General features: G+C 37.8%; 1 protein-coding gene across 21 annotated transcripts in view; it reads left to right on the top strand.

Annotated features, from left to right (window-relative positions):
- MGA (MAX dimerization protein MGA) overlaps positions 1-16961 on the top strand; it is a 161372-nt gene that overhangs the window by 119336 nt on the left and 25075 nt on the right. For 18 of the 21 annotated variants that reach the window (XM_059913543.1, XM_059913542.1, XM_059913541.1 and 15 more), the window contains exons 10-13: positions 11599-11825; positions 13076-13252; positions 13863-13935; positions 15251-15768. In XM_059913543.1, the coding sequence (XP_059769526.1) occupies positions 11599-11825; positions 13076-13252; positions 13863-13935; positions 15251-15768 (995 nt within the window). Of the gene's footprint in view, positions 1-2464; positions 2497-11598; positions 11826-13075; positions 13253-13862; positions 13936-15250; positions 15769-16961 lie in introns of those variants that run through there. The other 3 variants (XM_059913551.1, XM_059913561.1, XM_059913562.1) reach the window with 2 other exon arrangements.

Here is a 16961-nt window from a genome sequence, read left to right as displayed (position 1 = left end):
CCCATTACTGTAACAGACTTTTTTTTTTTTTTAATTTTTATTTATTATTTATTTTTGGCTGTGTTGGGTCTTTGTTTCTGTACGAGGGCTTTCTCTAGTTGCGGCAAATGGGGGCCACTCTTCATCGCGATGCGCGGGCCTCTCACTGTCGCAGCCTCTCTTGTTGCAGAGCACAGGCTCCAGACGTGCAGGCTCAGCAATTGTGGCTCATGGGCCTAGTCGCTCTGCGGCATGTGGGATCCTCCCAGACCAGGGCTCGAACCCGCGTCCCCTGCATTGGCAGGCAGACCCTTAACCACTGCGCCACCAGGGAAGCCCTGTAACAGACTTTTAAAAAAATGCCATATGATGATTTCAATAGATATTTTGAAAAATTGACAAAATCCATTTCTGGTAAAAGTTCTTAAGCACACTAGGAATAGGAGACTTCCTCAACCTGATAAGGAGCATCTATAAAAAACTCTACAGGGACATCGCTGGTGGTGCAGTGGGTAAGACTTTGCACTCCCAATGTAAGGGGCCTGGTTTCGATCCCTGGTCAGGGAACTAGATCCCACATGCATGCTGCAAGTAAGAGTTCGCATGCCACAACTTAGGAACCCAAGTGCTGCAACTAAGGAGCCCGCGAGCCCCAACTAAGACCCGGCACAACCAAATAAATAAATAAATATTATAACACAAACAAAAACAAAAAACAAAAACTCTACAGCCAACATACTAATGGTGCTGAGTGCTTTTCCCCAGAGATGAGGAGTGAGGAATATTGTCCTCTTTCATCATGTCTATTTAACATCATACATTCTAGCCAGTGCAGTAAGGCATGAAAAAGAAAATGCATCCAGGTTGGAAAGGAAGAAATAAAATTGGCTTTTTCATAGATAGGGAAATTCTAGGGAATCTACAAAAAAGCTACTAGAACTGTAAGTTAGTTTAGTGAGGTTACAGCATACAACAATATCAGTATACAGTGTATATGTATATATACCAATGAACAACTGGAAATTGGAGTTAAAAATACCATTTAAAGAACATACAAAGAAATGAAATGCTTAAGGATAAATCTAACAAAAGTTGCAAAAAAAACCCCACTTTATACTAAAAAGTGCTGAGAGCACTTTAAAAGATCTAAGTAAATGGAGAGGTACACAGTTTTCATGCATCAGAGGACTCTGTTGGTGAGATACAGTTTTCCTCAGATTGATTTATAAATTTGATGCTGTTCCAATCAAAACCTCAACAGACTTCTTCTGGTAGAAATTGGCGAGTTGTTTCTAAAATTTATATGGAAAACAAAGGACTTAGAATAGTCCTTTAATAAATAACTTTGATAAAGAACATAGTTGATAGACTTATACTACCTGACTTTAAGACTTACTATAAAGCTGATGTAGTTGGGATAAAGAAAAAGACATTCACATACCTCATTTTATTGCACTTGGCTTTATTGTGCTTTGCAGATACTGCAGTTTTCATAATTTATTTATTTATTTATTTATTTTTGGGTGTGTTGGGTCTTCGTTTCTGTGCGAGGGCTTTCTCTAGTTGCGGCAAGCGGGGGCCACTCTTCATCGCGGTGCGCGGGCCTCTTGTGGTGGAGCACAGGCTCCAGACGCGCAGGCTCAGCAGTTGTGGCCCACGGGCCCAGTTGCTCCGCGGCATGTGGGATCCTCCCAGACCAGGGCTCGAACCCGCGTCCCCTGCATTGGCAGGCAGATTCTCAACCACTGCGCCACCAGGGAAGCCCCTGCAGTTTTTATAAATTGAAGGTTTGTGGCAATCTGGCATCCAGCAAGTCTGTTGGCACCATGTTTTCCAGCAACATATGCTCCCTTCGTGTCTTTGTGTCATAGTTCGGTAATTCTCACAATATTTCAAACTTTTTCATTATAATTACACTTGTTTTGGTGATCCTTGATCAGTGATCTCTGATGTTACTAATGTAATTGTTTTGGGGCTCTATGAATTGCACCGATATAAGATGGCAAATTTAATAAATGTTGTATGTGTTCTGACTACTCTAGCTACTGGCTCTTTCCCATCTCTCTCCCTCTCCTTGACCTCCCTATTTCCTGAGACACAACAATATTGAAATAAGGCCGATTAATAACCCTACAATGGCCTCTAAGTTTTCAAGTGAAAGGAAGAGTCTTACATCTCTCATTTTAAATCAAAGTTGGAAATGATTAAGCTTAGTGAGGAGGGCATGTCAAAAGCTGAGATGGGCTGAAAGCTAGGCCTGTTGCACCAAACAGTTAGCCAAGTTGTGAATGCAAAGGAAAAGTTCTTGAAGGAAATTAAAAATGCTACTTCAGTGAACACATGAATAATAAGAAAGCGAAACAGTCTTATTGCTGACATTCAGAAAGTTTAAGTGGTTTGAATAGAATATCAAACCAGTCACAACATTCCCTTAAGCCAAAGCCTAATCCAGAGCAAGGCCCTAACTCTCTTCAATTCTATGAAGGCTGCTGAGAGAGGTGAAGAAGCTGCAGAAGAAAAGTTTGAAGTTAGCTGTGGTTGGTTCTTGAAGTTTATGGAAAGAAGCTGTCTTCAGTAACATAAAAGTGCAAGGAGAAGCAGCAAGTGCTGATATAGAAGCTGCAGCAAGTTATCCAGAAGATCTATCTCACATAATTAATGAAGGTTGCTACACTAAACTACAGATTTTCAATGTAGGCGAAACAGCATTATGAAGGAAGAAGATGCCATCTAATACAATTCTGTTAGTTTTTGCATCACGTATTTTGGTGGTCTGTCATTAGGTGTGTAAATGTGATAGTTATTTCTTCTGGATGGATTGAACCTTTTATTAATATATAATGTCCTTCTTTGTCTCTTGCAGCCTTTTTTGATTTAATGTTTACTTTGTCTGATCTTGGTATAGCCACCCCTGTTCTCTTTTAGTTATTACTTGCATGGAATATCATTTTCCATCCTTTCACTTTCAACCTGTTTGTATCTTTGGCTCTCAAGTGAGTCTCTTGTACACAGGGTGTAGTTGGATCATGTGTTTTTTTAATCGATTCTGCCGATCTTTCTTTTGATGGGAGAATTTAATCTATTTACATTTAAAATAATTATTGATAAGGAGGGACTTCTGTCATTGTGCTGTTTGTTTTTTATATGCCTTAAAACTCTTTAGTTCCTCATTTCCTACATTACTGTATTATTTTGTGTTTAGTTGATATTTTGTTGTGAAATGTTTAAATTTTTTCCTCATTTCCTTTACGGATATTCTATAGCTATTTTTTTGTGGTTACCATAGGGGTTACATTTACCATCCTGAAGTTATAACATTCTAATTTGAATTTATACCAACTTAACTTGAATAACATAGAAAAACTCTTCTCCTTTATAGCTGTGTTTCCATATCTTTTGGTTGTTGATGTCACAGTATTACATATTTATACATTGTGTCTTCAAAAACATAAATAATTTTTTAAAGTGCCTGAATTCTTAAATTATGTAGAAAACAAGATTTGGAGTTATAAACTAAAAATACAGTAATGCTAACTTTCATAGTAATGATTTTTTCCCTTTAAATGTATTACTCTCTCAAATCCTGTAGAAAATGGAAAGTGCAGTTACAAACCATTGTTATAATAATACTGGCTTTTATAATTGCCCATGTATTTACCTGTAGTGAGATCTTTATTTTTCCATATAAGTTTGAATTATTGTCTAGTGTCCTTTCATTTCACCTTGCAGAACTCCCTTGAATATTTTTTGCAGGCAGGTTTAATGGTCATGAACTACCTCAGCTTTTGTTTATCTGAGAATTTAATTTCTCCCTCACTATTGAAGGACAGTTTTGCCACATATAGGATTTTAGCACTTTGAATAGATCAGCTCACTCTCTGGTGGCTTCCAAAGTTTCAGATGAGTAATCTGCTCATATTTGTATTGAGGATCCCTTGTGATGATTCGTTTCTTGCTGCTTGTCTTTCTCTTTTGAAAGTTTGATTATAATGTGTCTCAGTGTGGGTCTCTGTGAGTTCATCTTGGAATTTGTTGGGCTTTCTGGATGTTTATATTCATGTCTTTCCTTGAAGTTTGAAAGTTTTCAGCTGTTATTTCTTCAGATGTTCTCTCTACCCATTTCTTTTTCTCTTCTCTCTCTGGAATGCCTGTGAAGCCTATATTGGTCCACTTGATGGTATCACACAGGTCCTTAGGCTCTATTCACTTGTCTTTAATCTCTTTTATTCCTGTTCCTCAGACTCCATGATTTCCATTGTCTGATCTTCAAGTTCACTGATTCTTTCTTTTGCCTGTTCAAATCTGTCTTTGAATCCCTCTAGCTAATTTTTCATTTTAGTTACTGTACTTTCCAGCTCCAGGATTGCTTTTTGGTTTCTTTCAGGTTTTATGTCTCTTTATCAGTATTTCCATTTTACTCACACATTGTTTTCTTGACTTTCTCCACATCTTCCTTTATTTTTTTGAGTATCTTTAAGACAGTTGTTTTAAAGTCTTTGGTATATCTGTCATTAGGTCCTTTTCAGGGACAGTTTGTTGATTTATTTTTTTCCTTTGAATTGGCCATACTTTCTTGTTTCTTTGTATGCCTTGTGATGTTTTGTGGAACACTGGACATTTGAGTCTAATAATGTGGTAACTCTGGAAATCAGATTCTCCTTCCTCAGGGTTTTCTGTTTGTTTGTTTTGTTATTGGTTTTGTTTTTTTGATTGTTGTAGGCTGTCTTTGTGCCAAGGATCAGCCTGAGGTGTAAACTTAAGGTATTCTCAGGTGTTTTCTGAGCCTTTCATTGGGCATGCATAGTCACTTTCTAATTTTCCTCATATATGCAGGGTTTTGGGTTTTTTGTTGTTTTGTTTTTTGGTTTTTTTTAGCATTCTAGTCTTTAGTGTCTGGCTCCCAAAAAGGGGAAAAAGTGAAAAATTAAGAGGAGAAAAGGGTGCTGTCCATTTAAATCCCCTAGAAGTTACTTAAGACAAAGGGGTAACGCCTTGCGATAGTGTGGGGAGCTTCAGCAGCAATGGCTTCCTGCCTCTTTGTCTGCACCTCTGTTGCCAGAAGCAGCAGTCAGAGTAGAGATCCCTGACATTTGGAAGACAGGGTCCTTTCTGCTCACCCTGGCTCCCACTGTGTGTAAGCTGCTCCAGGAACACATGCCCAGCTGCCTGCCAGGTGACAAGAGGGATGAAGAATGGGTAACTGCTGTTGTGCCAAGAGCTGAAATTGAACACAAAGTTTACTGTCCAAGTCTTCCCCTGGAAGTTGTAAGCCTTCAGCAGACTCCAGAGTTTCAAAATACATCAGACAGATTCTGTCAGTACAGTTGTTGTTCAGATCTGGAGTTATATATGCGGTGCTGCCTACTCCACCATCTCCCCAGAAACCTCTCAATATCCATTCTTAAATTAAAAACCAAAAAACCAAAAAAACCAAAAAACTGTTAGCAAGCAGATATTGTAATGGTATTCCTTCTCTTTTTCATCTGTAATTTCATTGCAATCCTAATCAAAATCTTGACAGCTTTTTATGTGAAGCTTGAAAAGCTGATTCCAAAATTTATATGAAAATGCAAGGACCTAGAAATAGCCAGGAGGGATGTTGAACATCTCATTTATAATTGGAAATGCAAACTACATCCACAGCAAGATTCCACTACATGCCTGCCAGAATGGTTATAACAAAAATCCTCTGATAATATCAACTCTTGATAAATGGGAACTCTCATGCACTGCTAATGGGAATGTAAATTGGTATAACCACTTTGGAAAGTAGTTTGACAGTACCTACTGAAATTGGTGATTCACATGCCCTTGATCTAGCAGTTTGACTCCTAAGTAACCAGCAGAACTGCGGTCTACAACAATGTTTATGGCACCAAGACTCAGAGTAACTAAAATCTGAAAACAAACCCAGATACCTAATAGCAGTAGAATGAATAAATAATAGTATGAATAATCAGTGGAGTAGTATACCACAGTAAAAATAAATGAATTATGTGCAACAGCATATAGATGCATTTTACAGATATGTTGTGTGAGAAGAAAAAAAGCTACGCAAAGAACACATCTCTGTAATTATGCTTTAAAGATTTCAAAAGTAGGCAAAATTATTATTATATTTTTTAACATCTTTATTGGAGTATAATTGCTTTACAATGGTGCATTAGTTTCTGCTTTATAACAAAGTGAATCAGCTACACATATACATATATCCCCATATCTCCTCCCTCTTGCGTCTCCCTCCCACCCTCCCTATCCCACCCCTCTAGGTGGTCACAAAGCACCAAGCTGATCTCCCTGTGCTATGCGCCTGCTTCCCACTAGCTATCTATTTTACATTTGGTAGTGTATTTATGTCCATGCCACTCTCTCACTTCGTCCCAGCTTACCCTTCCCCCTCCCCATGTCCTCATGTCCATTCTCTACGTCTGCGTCTTTATTCCTGTCCTGCTCCTAGGTTCTTCAGAGCCACTTTTTTTTTTTTAGATTCCATATATATGTTTTAGCATACAGTATTTTTCTCGTTCTGACTTAACTTCACTCTGTATGACAGACTCTAGGTCCATCCACCTCACTACAAATTACTCAGTTTCGTTTCTTTTTATGACTGAGTAATATTCCATTGTATATATGTGCCACATCTTCTTTATCCATTCACCTGTTGATGGACACTTAGGTTGCTTCCATGTCCTGGCTATTGTAAATAGAGCTGCAGTGAACATTGTGGTACATGACTCTTTTTGAATTATGGTTTTCTCAGGGTATATGCTCAGTAGTGGTATTGCTGGATCGTATGGTAGTTCTATTTTTAGTTTTTTAAAGAACCTCCATACTGTTCTCCATAGTGGCTGTATCAATTTACATTCCCACCAACAGTGCAAGAGGGTTCCCTTTTCTCCACACCCTCTCCTGCATTTATTGTTTGTAGATTTTTTGATGATGGCCGTTCTGACTGGTGTGAGGTGATACCTCATTGTAGTTTTGATTTGCATTTCTCTAGTGATTAGTGATGTTGAGCATCCTTTTCATGTGTTTGTTGGCAATCTGTATATCTTCTTTGGAGAAATGTCTATTTAGGTCTTCTGCCCATTTTTGGATTGGGTTGTTTGGTTTTTTGATATTGAGCTGCATGAGCTGCTTGGAAATTTTGGAGATTAATCCTTAGTCAGTTGCTTCATTTGCAAACATTTTCTCCCATTCTGAGGGTTGTCTTTTCTTCTTGTTTATGTTTTCCTTTGCTGTGCAAAAGCTTTTAAGTTTCATTAGGTCCCATTTGTTTATTTTTGTTTTTATTTCCATTTCTCTAGGAGGCGGGTCAAAAAGGATATTGATGTGATTTATGTCATAGAGTGTTCTGCCTATGTTTTCCTCTAAGAGTTTTATAGTGTCTGGCCTTACATTTTGGTCTTTAATCCATTTTGAGTTTATTTTTGTGTATGGTGTTAGGGAGTGTTCTAATTTCATTCTTTTACATGTAGCTGTCCAGTTTTCCCAGCACCACTTATTGAAGAGGCTGTCTTTTCTCCATTGTATATTCTTGCCTCCTTTATCAAAAATAAGGTGACCATATGTGTGTGGATTTATCTCTGAGCTTTCTATCGTGTTCCATTGATCTATATTTCTGTTTTTGTGCCAGTACCATACTGTCTTGATTACTGTAGCTTTGTAGTATAGTCCAAAAGCAGGCAAAATTAAGCTATGATGTTTAGGTGTGATGTTTGGTGTTAAAAAAGGAAAGCAGGGAGGTGGCTGTCATTTAAGTGAGTCTCTTGTGGGAAGGATTATGACTGAGAAAAGCATGCAAAGGTTTCCGGGGTTTATGGCAGTATTTCATTTCTTAATCTGTAGAGTGTTTACATGGTTGTACAATGTATTTGTTAATATGTATTAAGGTGTATATACATTGTTTCTGCACTTTATGGGTATTATATTTCACAATAAAAAGGTTGAAAATGTCTTCAAAATAGGAGGGAGATGAATATAGTATGCTGATTATTAGCACAGCAGTTTTCTGGGACTTGCATGTCTGACACTTCATTTATGGAGCAAGTACGCTGGGCACTGCTAGGAGTGAGAGGAGTTAAGATACAGATAATTAGCTTCTAAGTCTGTCTGTAAGAGGTTACTGTCAGTTTGATGAAACAGGTATATGGTAAACATGTAGATATATATTTATGGTAATTTTAAGTGCCACAATAACAAAAGTGCCATATGTTTTAAGTGTCATGAACAAAAGACTTATCGAGAACTCAGAAGACAGAGTGATAACGCTAGGGAACCTTGGGAAGATAGTGTATTTTAGAAGGCATTTGAGTAGAAATGAGGGGATATTAATTCTTTCTTGAAACAGGTTTCTGTTCTTGGTTTCTGTGAATATATGCCACTCTGGTTCTCCCCTTATCCTGCCTTTGCTAGCTCCCTTTATATGGGTTTCAGATGAAGGGGTACGAGGATCTCTAGTGTATTGTGAGGGGAGCAGAGAAGTGCTCTATCCTGTATTCCAGGCTGTGTAAAGGAATCAGGTGGACAGCGGGCTAATGGAGTGTGAGGAAGTGGACTGTTGTTTTGGCCCCTGTGTGGAGTCTGTCCATTTTCATGGCTTCAGGTGTAGTCTCTGCCAATGGCAGTCCTAATTTTTATTTCTTACCCTACTTGGTTATGTTGCTGTCACTCCAGTCTTACATGTCCTAAACAGAACTCAATTCATTAGGTTTTGTGAACTCTCCTATTTATTGGAACCACCATTTTCCCTCTTATCCACAATTGAAACTTTAGAGTTGCCTTTGATTCCCTATGAGGAATTAGGATGTTTTCAGACATTTTAAGAGGGTTTCTTCTGAAGTATTGTATTGTATATTTAGGAGCTATTATTTTCAAAAGAAAAAAAGATGAGAAGGGTTCTTTACTTATTATAATCATTAGTTTATGGAGGCTTAGAAAATCGTTGAAAGATGATTAAGAGAGGTAAGACAATAGTACTTGACCTGCCTGAAGGCTTTTATTTTTATAGTAGAATTAATATGTGTGTGAAATAATTCGTAAAGCTAGACAATAAAGCTTTAACCAAATGAGTGGTAGAGGCTCTATATACACCACCTTCATTGTAAGGTCATCCCTGGTTGCCCTTTTATTACTATTATTATTACTTTTAAGAGTTTTTTTTTGATGTGGACCTTTTTTTTTAAAGTCTTTATTTGTTACAATATTGCTTCTGTTTTATGTTTTGTTTTTTGATTTTTATGAATTTATTTATTTATTTTTGGCTGCATTGGGTCTTCGTTGCTGCGCACAGCTTTCTCCAGTTGAGGCGAGCGGAGGCTATCTTCGTTGCGGTGCGCGGGCTTCTCACTGCAGTGGCTTCTCTTGTTGCAGACCTCAGGCTCTAGGCACATGGGCTTCAGTAGTTGTGGCACACAGGCTCAGTAGTTGTGGTTGGCGGGCTCTAGAGCACAGGCTCAGTAGTTGTGGCACACAGGCTCAGCCGCTTCACGGCATGTGGGATCTTCCCGGACCAGGGCTCGAACCTGTGTCCCCTGCATTGGCAGGCAGACCCACAACCACTGCGCCACCAGGGAAGCCCTATGTTTTGGGGTTTTTTTTGGCCATGAGGCATGTGGGATCATAGTTCCCTGACCAGGGATTGAAACCCGCACCCCCTGCATTGGAAGGCCAAGTCTTAACCACTGGACTGCCAGGGAAGTCCCCCTGGTTACCCTTTTAAAAATTGCAACACTCCCCCTCAAAATACATACTCACTAAACATACTATTTACTTCTCTCTGCTTTGTTTTTTCTCGTAAGCACTTACCAAAATCCAACATATTTTCATTATTTGTCTTGTTTATTGCCTGTCTTACCCTCTTCCCTCCAATTTAAATGTAAGCTCCATAAAGGCAGGGGTTTTTGTCAGTTTTGTTCATTACTGTATCTACAAAGTCTGATACATAGTGAACATTTAAATATTTGAATACATGAATGAATACTGGGGTCTTACCAGCCTTTGTGAATTTTGTGATAAATAAGCTAAGTTATAAAAGTTGGATAACAGAGACTGCTAAGTAGCTAATTAATTGGCCCAATCACATTCTAGCTCTGAAGGTTTTTTCCTCCCTATTTTAAGCCTTTATTCAGTATTTTGTGGTTATGCTCTGAATGATGTTAGCCTTAGGAGACTTTTGGGCAAAATTGTTCTTTACTAGTTGGGTCTTAATGTTCAGAGCAGATGTACTTCTTATGAAATCTGGTAGCGGTTTGGATACTGCTTTGTTATAAAAGATTAAGTGTCTGACTAAGTGTCAGTTGCTGCGTAGTCACATTTTATGTGACTTTAGGCATAGATTTTGGGTCTTTGGTTCAGAGTCAGCTACATCCTCTCAGAGCACTGACCTTTGAAATTCAAAAAACAAGGTTTACTTCTGTGTCTTCTTGATGGGATTGGGCAGTTTGCTTTAAGAATAAAGCCAGCAGCCTATTAACCTAGATCCTCCATTTAATTTGGTTAAATAATCAATGCACGTTTTCCTTTGTGTAGAACTTGTTGATAGTATGATTTCATCTCAGTCAGGTTTCATTGCTTTTGTATTAAATGTATTTTTGCTCCTGTGCCGAGTTCAGGCTAACTTTTGAATAGAATTTGTCTTCAGAAGGCAACAGAAACAGCTCTGGAGCCAGATTGACTGGGTTTGATCCTGCTTTTGCCTCTTACTGATGGACTTCCCTGAACCTCAGCTTCTGCAAAATGGGAATAATAATACCTCAAGGACTATTGTTACAGTTACATGATTTAAAACATATTAAGTGCTTAGAGTCTGTACATAGTAAGGTTCAATAAATATTTGTTATTTGTAAAATTAAAAAGCGTAGTATAGAATGATTACCTTTCCAAGATACTAGAGAAAGTCTCTTCTGACCATGTTAAATATAATAGCATCTCCTGTTAACTCTTCATCCCTTATTTACCCAGCTATATTGTTCAATGATGCTCTTTTTACTTGATACTATATGTTTATTAGTTTGTTTTCTCCTATGGATTATAAACTCTGTGAAGGCAAGAACTTTGTTTTTTTTGTTTTAATTTTTATTTTTATTTATTTATGGCTGTGTTGGGTCTTCGTTTCTGTGCAAGGGCTTTCTCTAGTTGCGGCAAGTGGGGGCCACTCTTCATCGCGGTGCGTGGGCCTCTCATTATCGTGGCCTCTCTTGTTGCGGAGCACAGGCTCCAGACGCGCAGGCTCAGTAATTGTGGCTCACGGGCCTAGTTGCTCCACGGCATGTGGGATCTTCCCAGACCAGGGCTCGAACCCGTGTCCCCTGCATTAGCAGGCAGATTCTCAACCACTGCGCCACCAGGGAATCCCAAGAACTTTGTTTTAGTCATAGCTGTTTTCACTCTAGTGTCTAAAACAGTATCTGATTTATAATAGGTATTCAACAAATATTTGGTTAATAGATGAATGAATTAAGGTGCATGAGGGCAACTAAAGGTTTTCTTAGGGGGCATCTGTTTGATTATTTTAATGAGTTGGTGCTTTTTATCAGGGAGCATATTTTGTTTTGGCAATGCCTCAGTGAACTTTTGTTGCCAAAGGCATCTAACAATCTTACCCTTCTTTTTGTTAAGCTATATGTGAAACAGAGCCTGAACAGCCTGTTCGACATTACCCATTATGGGTGAAAGTAGAAGGTGAAGTAGATCCAGAGCCAGTTTATATCCCAACGCCTTCTGTCATTGAGCCTATGAAACCATTGTTGTTGCCTCAGCCAGAAGTTTTATCTACTACTGTAAAGGGCAAACTGCTCACTGGAATTAAACCTGCAAGGGCATATACTCCCAAACCCAATCCTGTGGTAAGCTTGGTGTTAACATCTTTTATTGAAAGTTACAAAAATCATTTGTAAAGATGATGGGTTTCAACTAGATTTTTGGTTTGTATTCTGTGAATCATGGTGCTTTCAGGTAATATGTCTGCAAGCCATCTCCCTTTCTGATTTAGTCAGTTTAATTGATGGCACTTAAAAAAATGTCATTAAAAGTAGAGTGAATAGTAGTATGGTTGACCCTTGAACAACACAGGGGTTAAGAGTGTGGACCCTCTGTGCAGTCAAAAGTCCGCATATTATGTTACAGTTAACCCTCTGTGTCCATAATTCTGCATGTGTGGATTCAGCCAACCGAGGATCATGTAAGTAGTGTAGTATTTACTGTTGACGAAAAGCTGTGTGTAAGTGGACCTGTGCAGGATTACTGTAATTCTTAAAGATAGCCAAATCTCTCTTTAGAAGGATCATATAAAGATGGGCCTTTTTTTTTTTTTTTAAACATGACTTGCAAAAGGTACTCTTATTCCTGTAGTATAGAATATTGAGTGATTAAGATGTATGTAGTACACGTTATTAGAAAAGCATTAGGAAGAAGCTTTAAAAAATAACTGTGATCTTTTTAAAGCAAATTTCTTTATATACAATAAAGTTCAAGATTTAAAATAACATTTGCATGACCAGGTGAAGATGATAGGTCAAAGAGCTGACGCTTCTCTTGTGTTAATAGCTTAAGCATTTCTGATTATTAATAAATCCATTTCAGTCTTTACAGTCCATTAAATTGAAGAAGATCTTTTAGTGCAGTGCTGTTCAGTGTGGCCTCATACAGTGCCGATCCATAACTGTTTATTAGTCTGTGATGAAATAAGTATAGAAAATGAGAGTAGATGTTTAGAAACTTTCGCTACAAGTTGATAGAGAAATTTTTATCTATTAAATCTAATACTGAAAAACCTGGCCTTTGTTTTTCTAGTAATTTATTTTACAAAAGTATCAGTCTGTGTGTGACAGGTAATTAAGAAATTTATCCTTCACTGCAGATAATTTGAGAAGCACTGCTCTGGTGTGCTGAATTTTCTTGAAAGAGAACCAGATCCTTTCTAACTCCCCCAAGATTCAGCACATACAAACTGTAATTGTACTATTTAACTTTAAAGTTTGCATTAAAATTTCTTAAGTGTTGTAATAGAAACAAAGATTAAACATCCTTTTCCTTTGGGAGTCTCAGAGACTTTTTTCCCCAGTGTTTGGAGTGTTTTGTTGTATGAAACTTACAGATTCGGGAAGAAGACAAGGATCCAGTCTACTTGTACTTTGAAAGTATGATGACTTGTGCCCGAGTTCGAGTGTATGAACGAAAACAAGAGGAACAGAGACAACCATCACCATCACCATCCCCATCGTTTCAGCAGCAGGGCTCATGTCATTCTAGTCCTGAGAACTGTAGTGTAAAGGTGAATTACTTATTGCATAGATTTTTCTTTTTAACTTCCGATTCCCTGTTGCTGGTATTAGAATTTGCATTACTATCAGAATAATTCTGAACGGGCAGAGAAGGTTTACATAATGTGTATATCAATTTATATATATATGTTTCTCTGCATGCGTGTTCTAGAGAATATTCCCTTAAGGTCATTAAAAGTATTATTCTTTCTGATGTTGGAGTAACTTTTAAAAGTTTAAACATTTTTGGTTTTAATTAATGTGATTATTAGTATATGCATCTTTCCACATCGGTGAATTCTCTAAATAACTGAAACTTGTTTCATTAAACATTAAATATTTTTCCTTCTTTACTAGAATTACACTATGAAGTGCAATGTTAATTCTTTCTTGGTAACTCAGTCACTGTCAAGGACATTAAACAGCACGACTACTTGTTTTTATGGTTGTATAATATGGTAGTAATGCAGCTGTGCATGTGGATGTGAAGATGTTCTTTGAGCACTTTAATCTTTCTACCGTTTTAAGCTTCCTTGAGAAATTTAATTCTCATGTCCTAGTCTCTGTTGATATTAAATATGTGTTGAATTAAAGTATTTTCTGCGTTACTCTCTTTGTCAGGAGCCGGATTCTGAACAGCAGCCCTTGAAACCAATCACCTGTGACCTGGAGGATGATTCTGATAAATCACAAGGTCAGAATGAAATCTAGGTCTTATCATTTGATAGTATTTATATTGCATAGGTGTGGATTATACTAATAATGGGGGGAAATCAAAGCTACCAATCCAGAGCATGTCTACCTACCCTGTTTCTAGTTTTTGCTAAAAATAGAGATGATAGATAAGTTTTTTTCCAATTATTTGCTGTGTTTATCACTCCTGTTCTAAGAAATACAGTTTGTTGGTGTTGATATGGTATGTTGTCGCAAGAAACATTTAGGATGAGGTCAGTGATTTTTTTTTTAAACTTCTTTATATAAAAACCTCAGCAATATTGGCATCATTAGCTACTGAAATTTTCCCTGGGGTTCTCAATAGTTGCCACAGTTGGAGAAATACAGAGGGAAAAAGGAAGGAGTATCGCTGATTTATCTACTAAAGGCTACTGCGAGAATTACTATGATGAAGGGTAGTGTCTAGGGAGTTAACTATTTGTTTTTGGTTTTGCTCTTTAAAACTTCAGATGCTTAAGCAGCAGTGCCTCCTAACTTTTTCTTAATGGCATGATAAACACAAAAAATGGTAATGTTGCTAGCACACCGGGGCAAGTGGAGGAAGCTACCTATTAGCATGACCACCCTGAAGGCTGAGGGGATCTGTATCCTGACATATCTGTAACTATAGCACATTGGTTGGGAGATTCTGCTATAGAAATCTAGCTAGCGAATATACATTTAGTTAATATGTTGCCATGCATATAAACACACTTGAGTGGTTTTGCCTAAAATGTAGAAGTGGAGCAATCATATCTAGAGGTACAGAAGTAAATCAGAAGTATTTGCAGTGGAAACTAGAGATAGAGCACACTTTTTTTTTTTTTTTTAAACCAAACACCATCTCTCTTGTTGCTGTTCTTTAGGGTTGACTCTACCCATCACATATTACAAAGCATCTTGCAAGTATCTTTGCTTTGCCTATATGGATAGCAAGTACACTATGCCAAATAAGCCTAACCTTGGTTATATACTTTGTTTGCAAGGTAATACTTTCTTATGTAATAGTTAATGGCTTTTTAGAGCAGTCTTAAGAGGGACTCCCTTTTATTAAGAGAGCCCAGTGAGCAGAATAGTGAAGATTTTATAGTCTGATTCTCTGGAATCTTTTTTTCATGGAAAATTCCCAAATTATGAGCGTCAAATTACCACTGAAAGTACATGGGAATGGGACACTGGGCAGCTGCTGAATTTCTATGCCTCTGGCACTTTCTGATAACTCAGGAAAAATAAAAATTTTTCAAAGTTCAGTGCAAAATTCTGTGATACAGAAATATCTTTCAATTCTTTATCAGAAAAAAGCTGGAAGTCTTCCTGCAATGAAGGGGAATCCTCTTCTACCTCCTATGTGCATCAGAGGTCACCTGGTGGTCCCACCAAACTGATAGAAATCATCTCAGACTGCAACTGGGAGGAGGATCGGAACAAGATTTTGAGCATCTTATCTCAGCACATCAATAGCAACATGCCACAGTCACTTAAGGTGGGCAGCTTCATCATTGAGTTGGCTTCTCAGCGAAAGAGCCGGGGTGAAAAGAATCCTCCTGTTTATTCTTCTCGTGTGAAAATCTCTATGCCATCATGTCAAGACCAAGATGATATGGCTGAGAAATCTGGATCAGAGACTCCTGACGGTCCATTATCCCCTGGGAAAATGGATGATATCTCTCCTGTGCAGACAGATGCCCTGGATTCAGTGAGGGAGAGATTACATGGAGGCAAAGGTCTGCCCTTTTATGCAGGGCTTTCTCCTGCAGGGAAGCTTGTGGCCTATAAACGTAAACCCAGTTCAAGCACATCTGGGCTTATCCAGGTGAGAATTATCTTTAATCTGGATGTAGCACCTTTTTATACTTAGGTAACACCTTGATTTTTCAGAACCCTTTGTGGGCCTTATATTACTTATCTTCACATTTCCTGGGAACTGGGTGACAAAATCATTATCTCTTTTTGTAATAGGCCTAGGTTAGATGCATACCTAGGGTGAATTTTTGGCACATTTACAAACAGAAACGTAGAGTACTGTATTGGCTTATAGTTTTCTTTCTAGTCTTCCAAGAAAGTTGCTCTTAAACTGTATTACCTGGGCTGCAGTGATATTTTGACAGTCAAGCAAGGATAGTAAGGGATTCAGTCTAGTTCTTGGGATTATTATTAGCAGACAGCTTTTAAAATAAAACAAGGTAAAATAAAACTGACTTTTAAGATAGGCAGTATATGTTTGGAAACTTGGGAGAAAATTTTAATTTACGATGGTGTTATTCAAATACATAAATATAAAAAAAATTGAGCCACAGTTTACTTATTTTTTCTTTATTTGATTCATAGAGTTTTTGCAGTCTAATCATTGTTGTAGGGCAAATATCTATATCCTTGCTGTTAAGTAATTCAGGCAGGTATATTAGTAAAATTATACTGGCATTAGAAAATCCTTTGGAAAGAAAAGTTCTGAGGTAAAATGTAGTCACAGTCAAAAAGCTTTTCTCTTTTTGTTCAGTGACATATTAAATGCACTTTTATATCATAGTACCAAATGTGGGGTAGTGTCTGACTTTATTGCTAAGGTTACTTGACTTTACTAGCTCAACTGCTTCTCTGGGCTAAGGACTGTTCCATTGTTATGACTGATCTACTTAATTAAAAACTTTCTGTTGCAGTTGCTATGTAACTGCTTCTGTTGGTATTTCTTAAACTCTTAATGATGAGAAGAGTGTTTTCTCCTTGTTTCATTTATTGATTGATACTTTGAGAACAGAGACTTAACTGAGATCATTTCTAGTGAGACTAGACGCCCCTCAGATACAGTCATAGAAATTTTGTGTTCTCCTGTCTAGGACTCAGAAAGCCACCGTAAAATATGAACCTGCATAAGCAGTCAGGCCACTGTAGTAAGGTACGCTTTGGGGAAGCTGCTGAGTAGTGTTCAGAGCAAGTCCCAAAGGAGCAGATAGGGGTATCTGATCCAGACTCCACAGAGCCTGGAAAACTATATAGTAAAGTTTACTT

This window comes from Balaenoptera ricei, chromosome 2 (assembly GCF_028023285.1).
Source record: "Balaenoptera ricei isolate mBalRic1 chromosome 2, mBalRic1.hap2, whole genome shotgun sequence".
Taxonomy (NCBI): Eukaryota; Metazoa; Chordata; class Mammalia; order Artiodactyla; family Balaenopteridae; genus Balaenoptera; species Balaenoptera ricei.
This window is presented reverse-complemented; position numbering and strand designations above follow the sequence as displayed.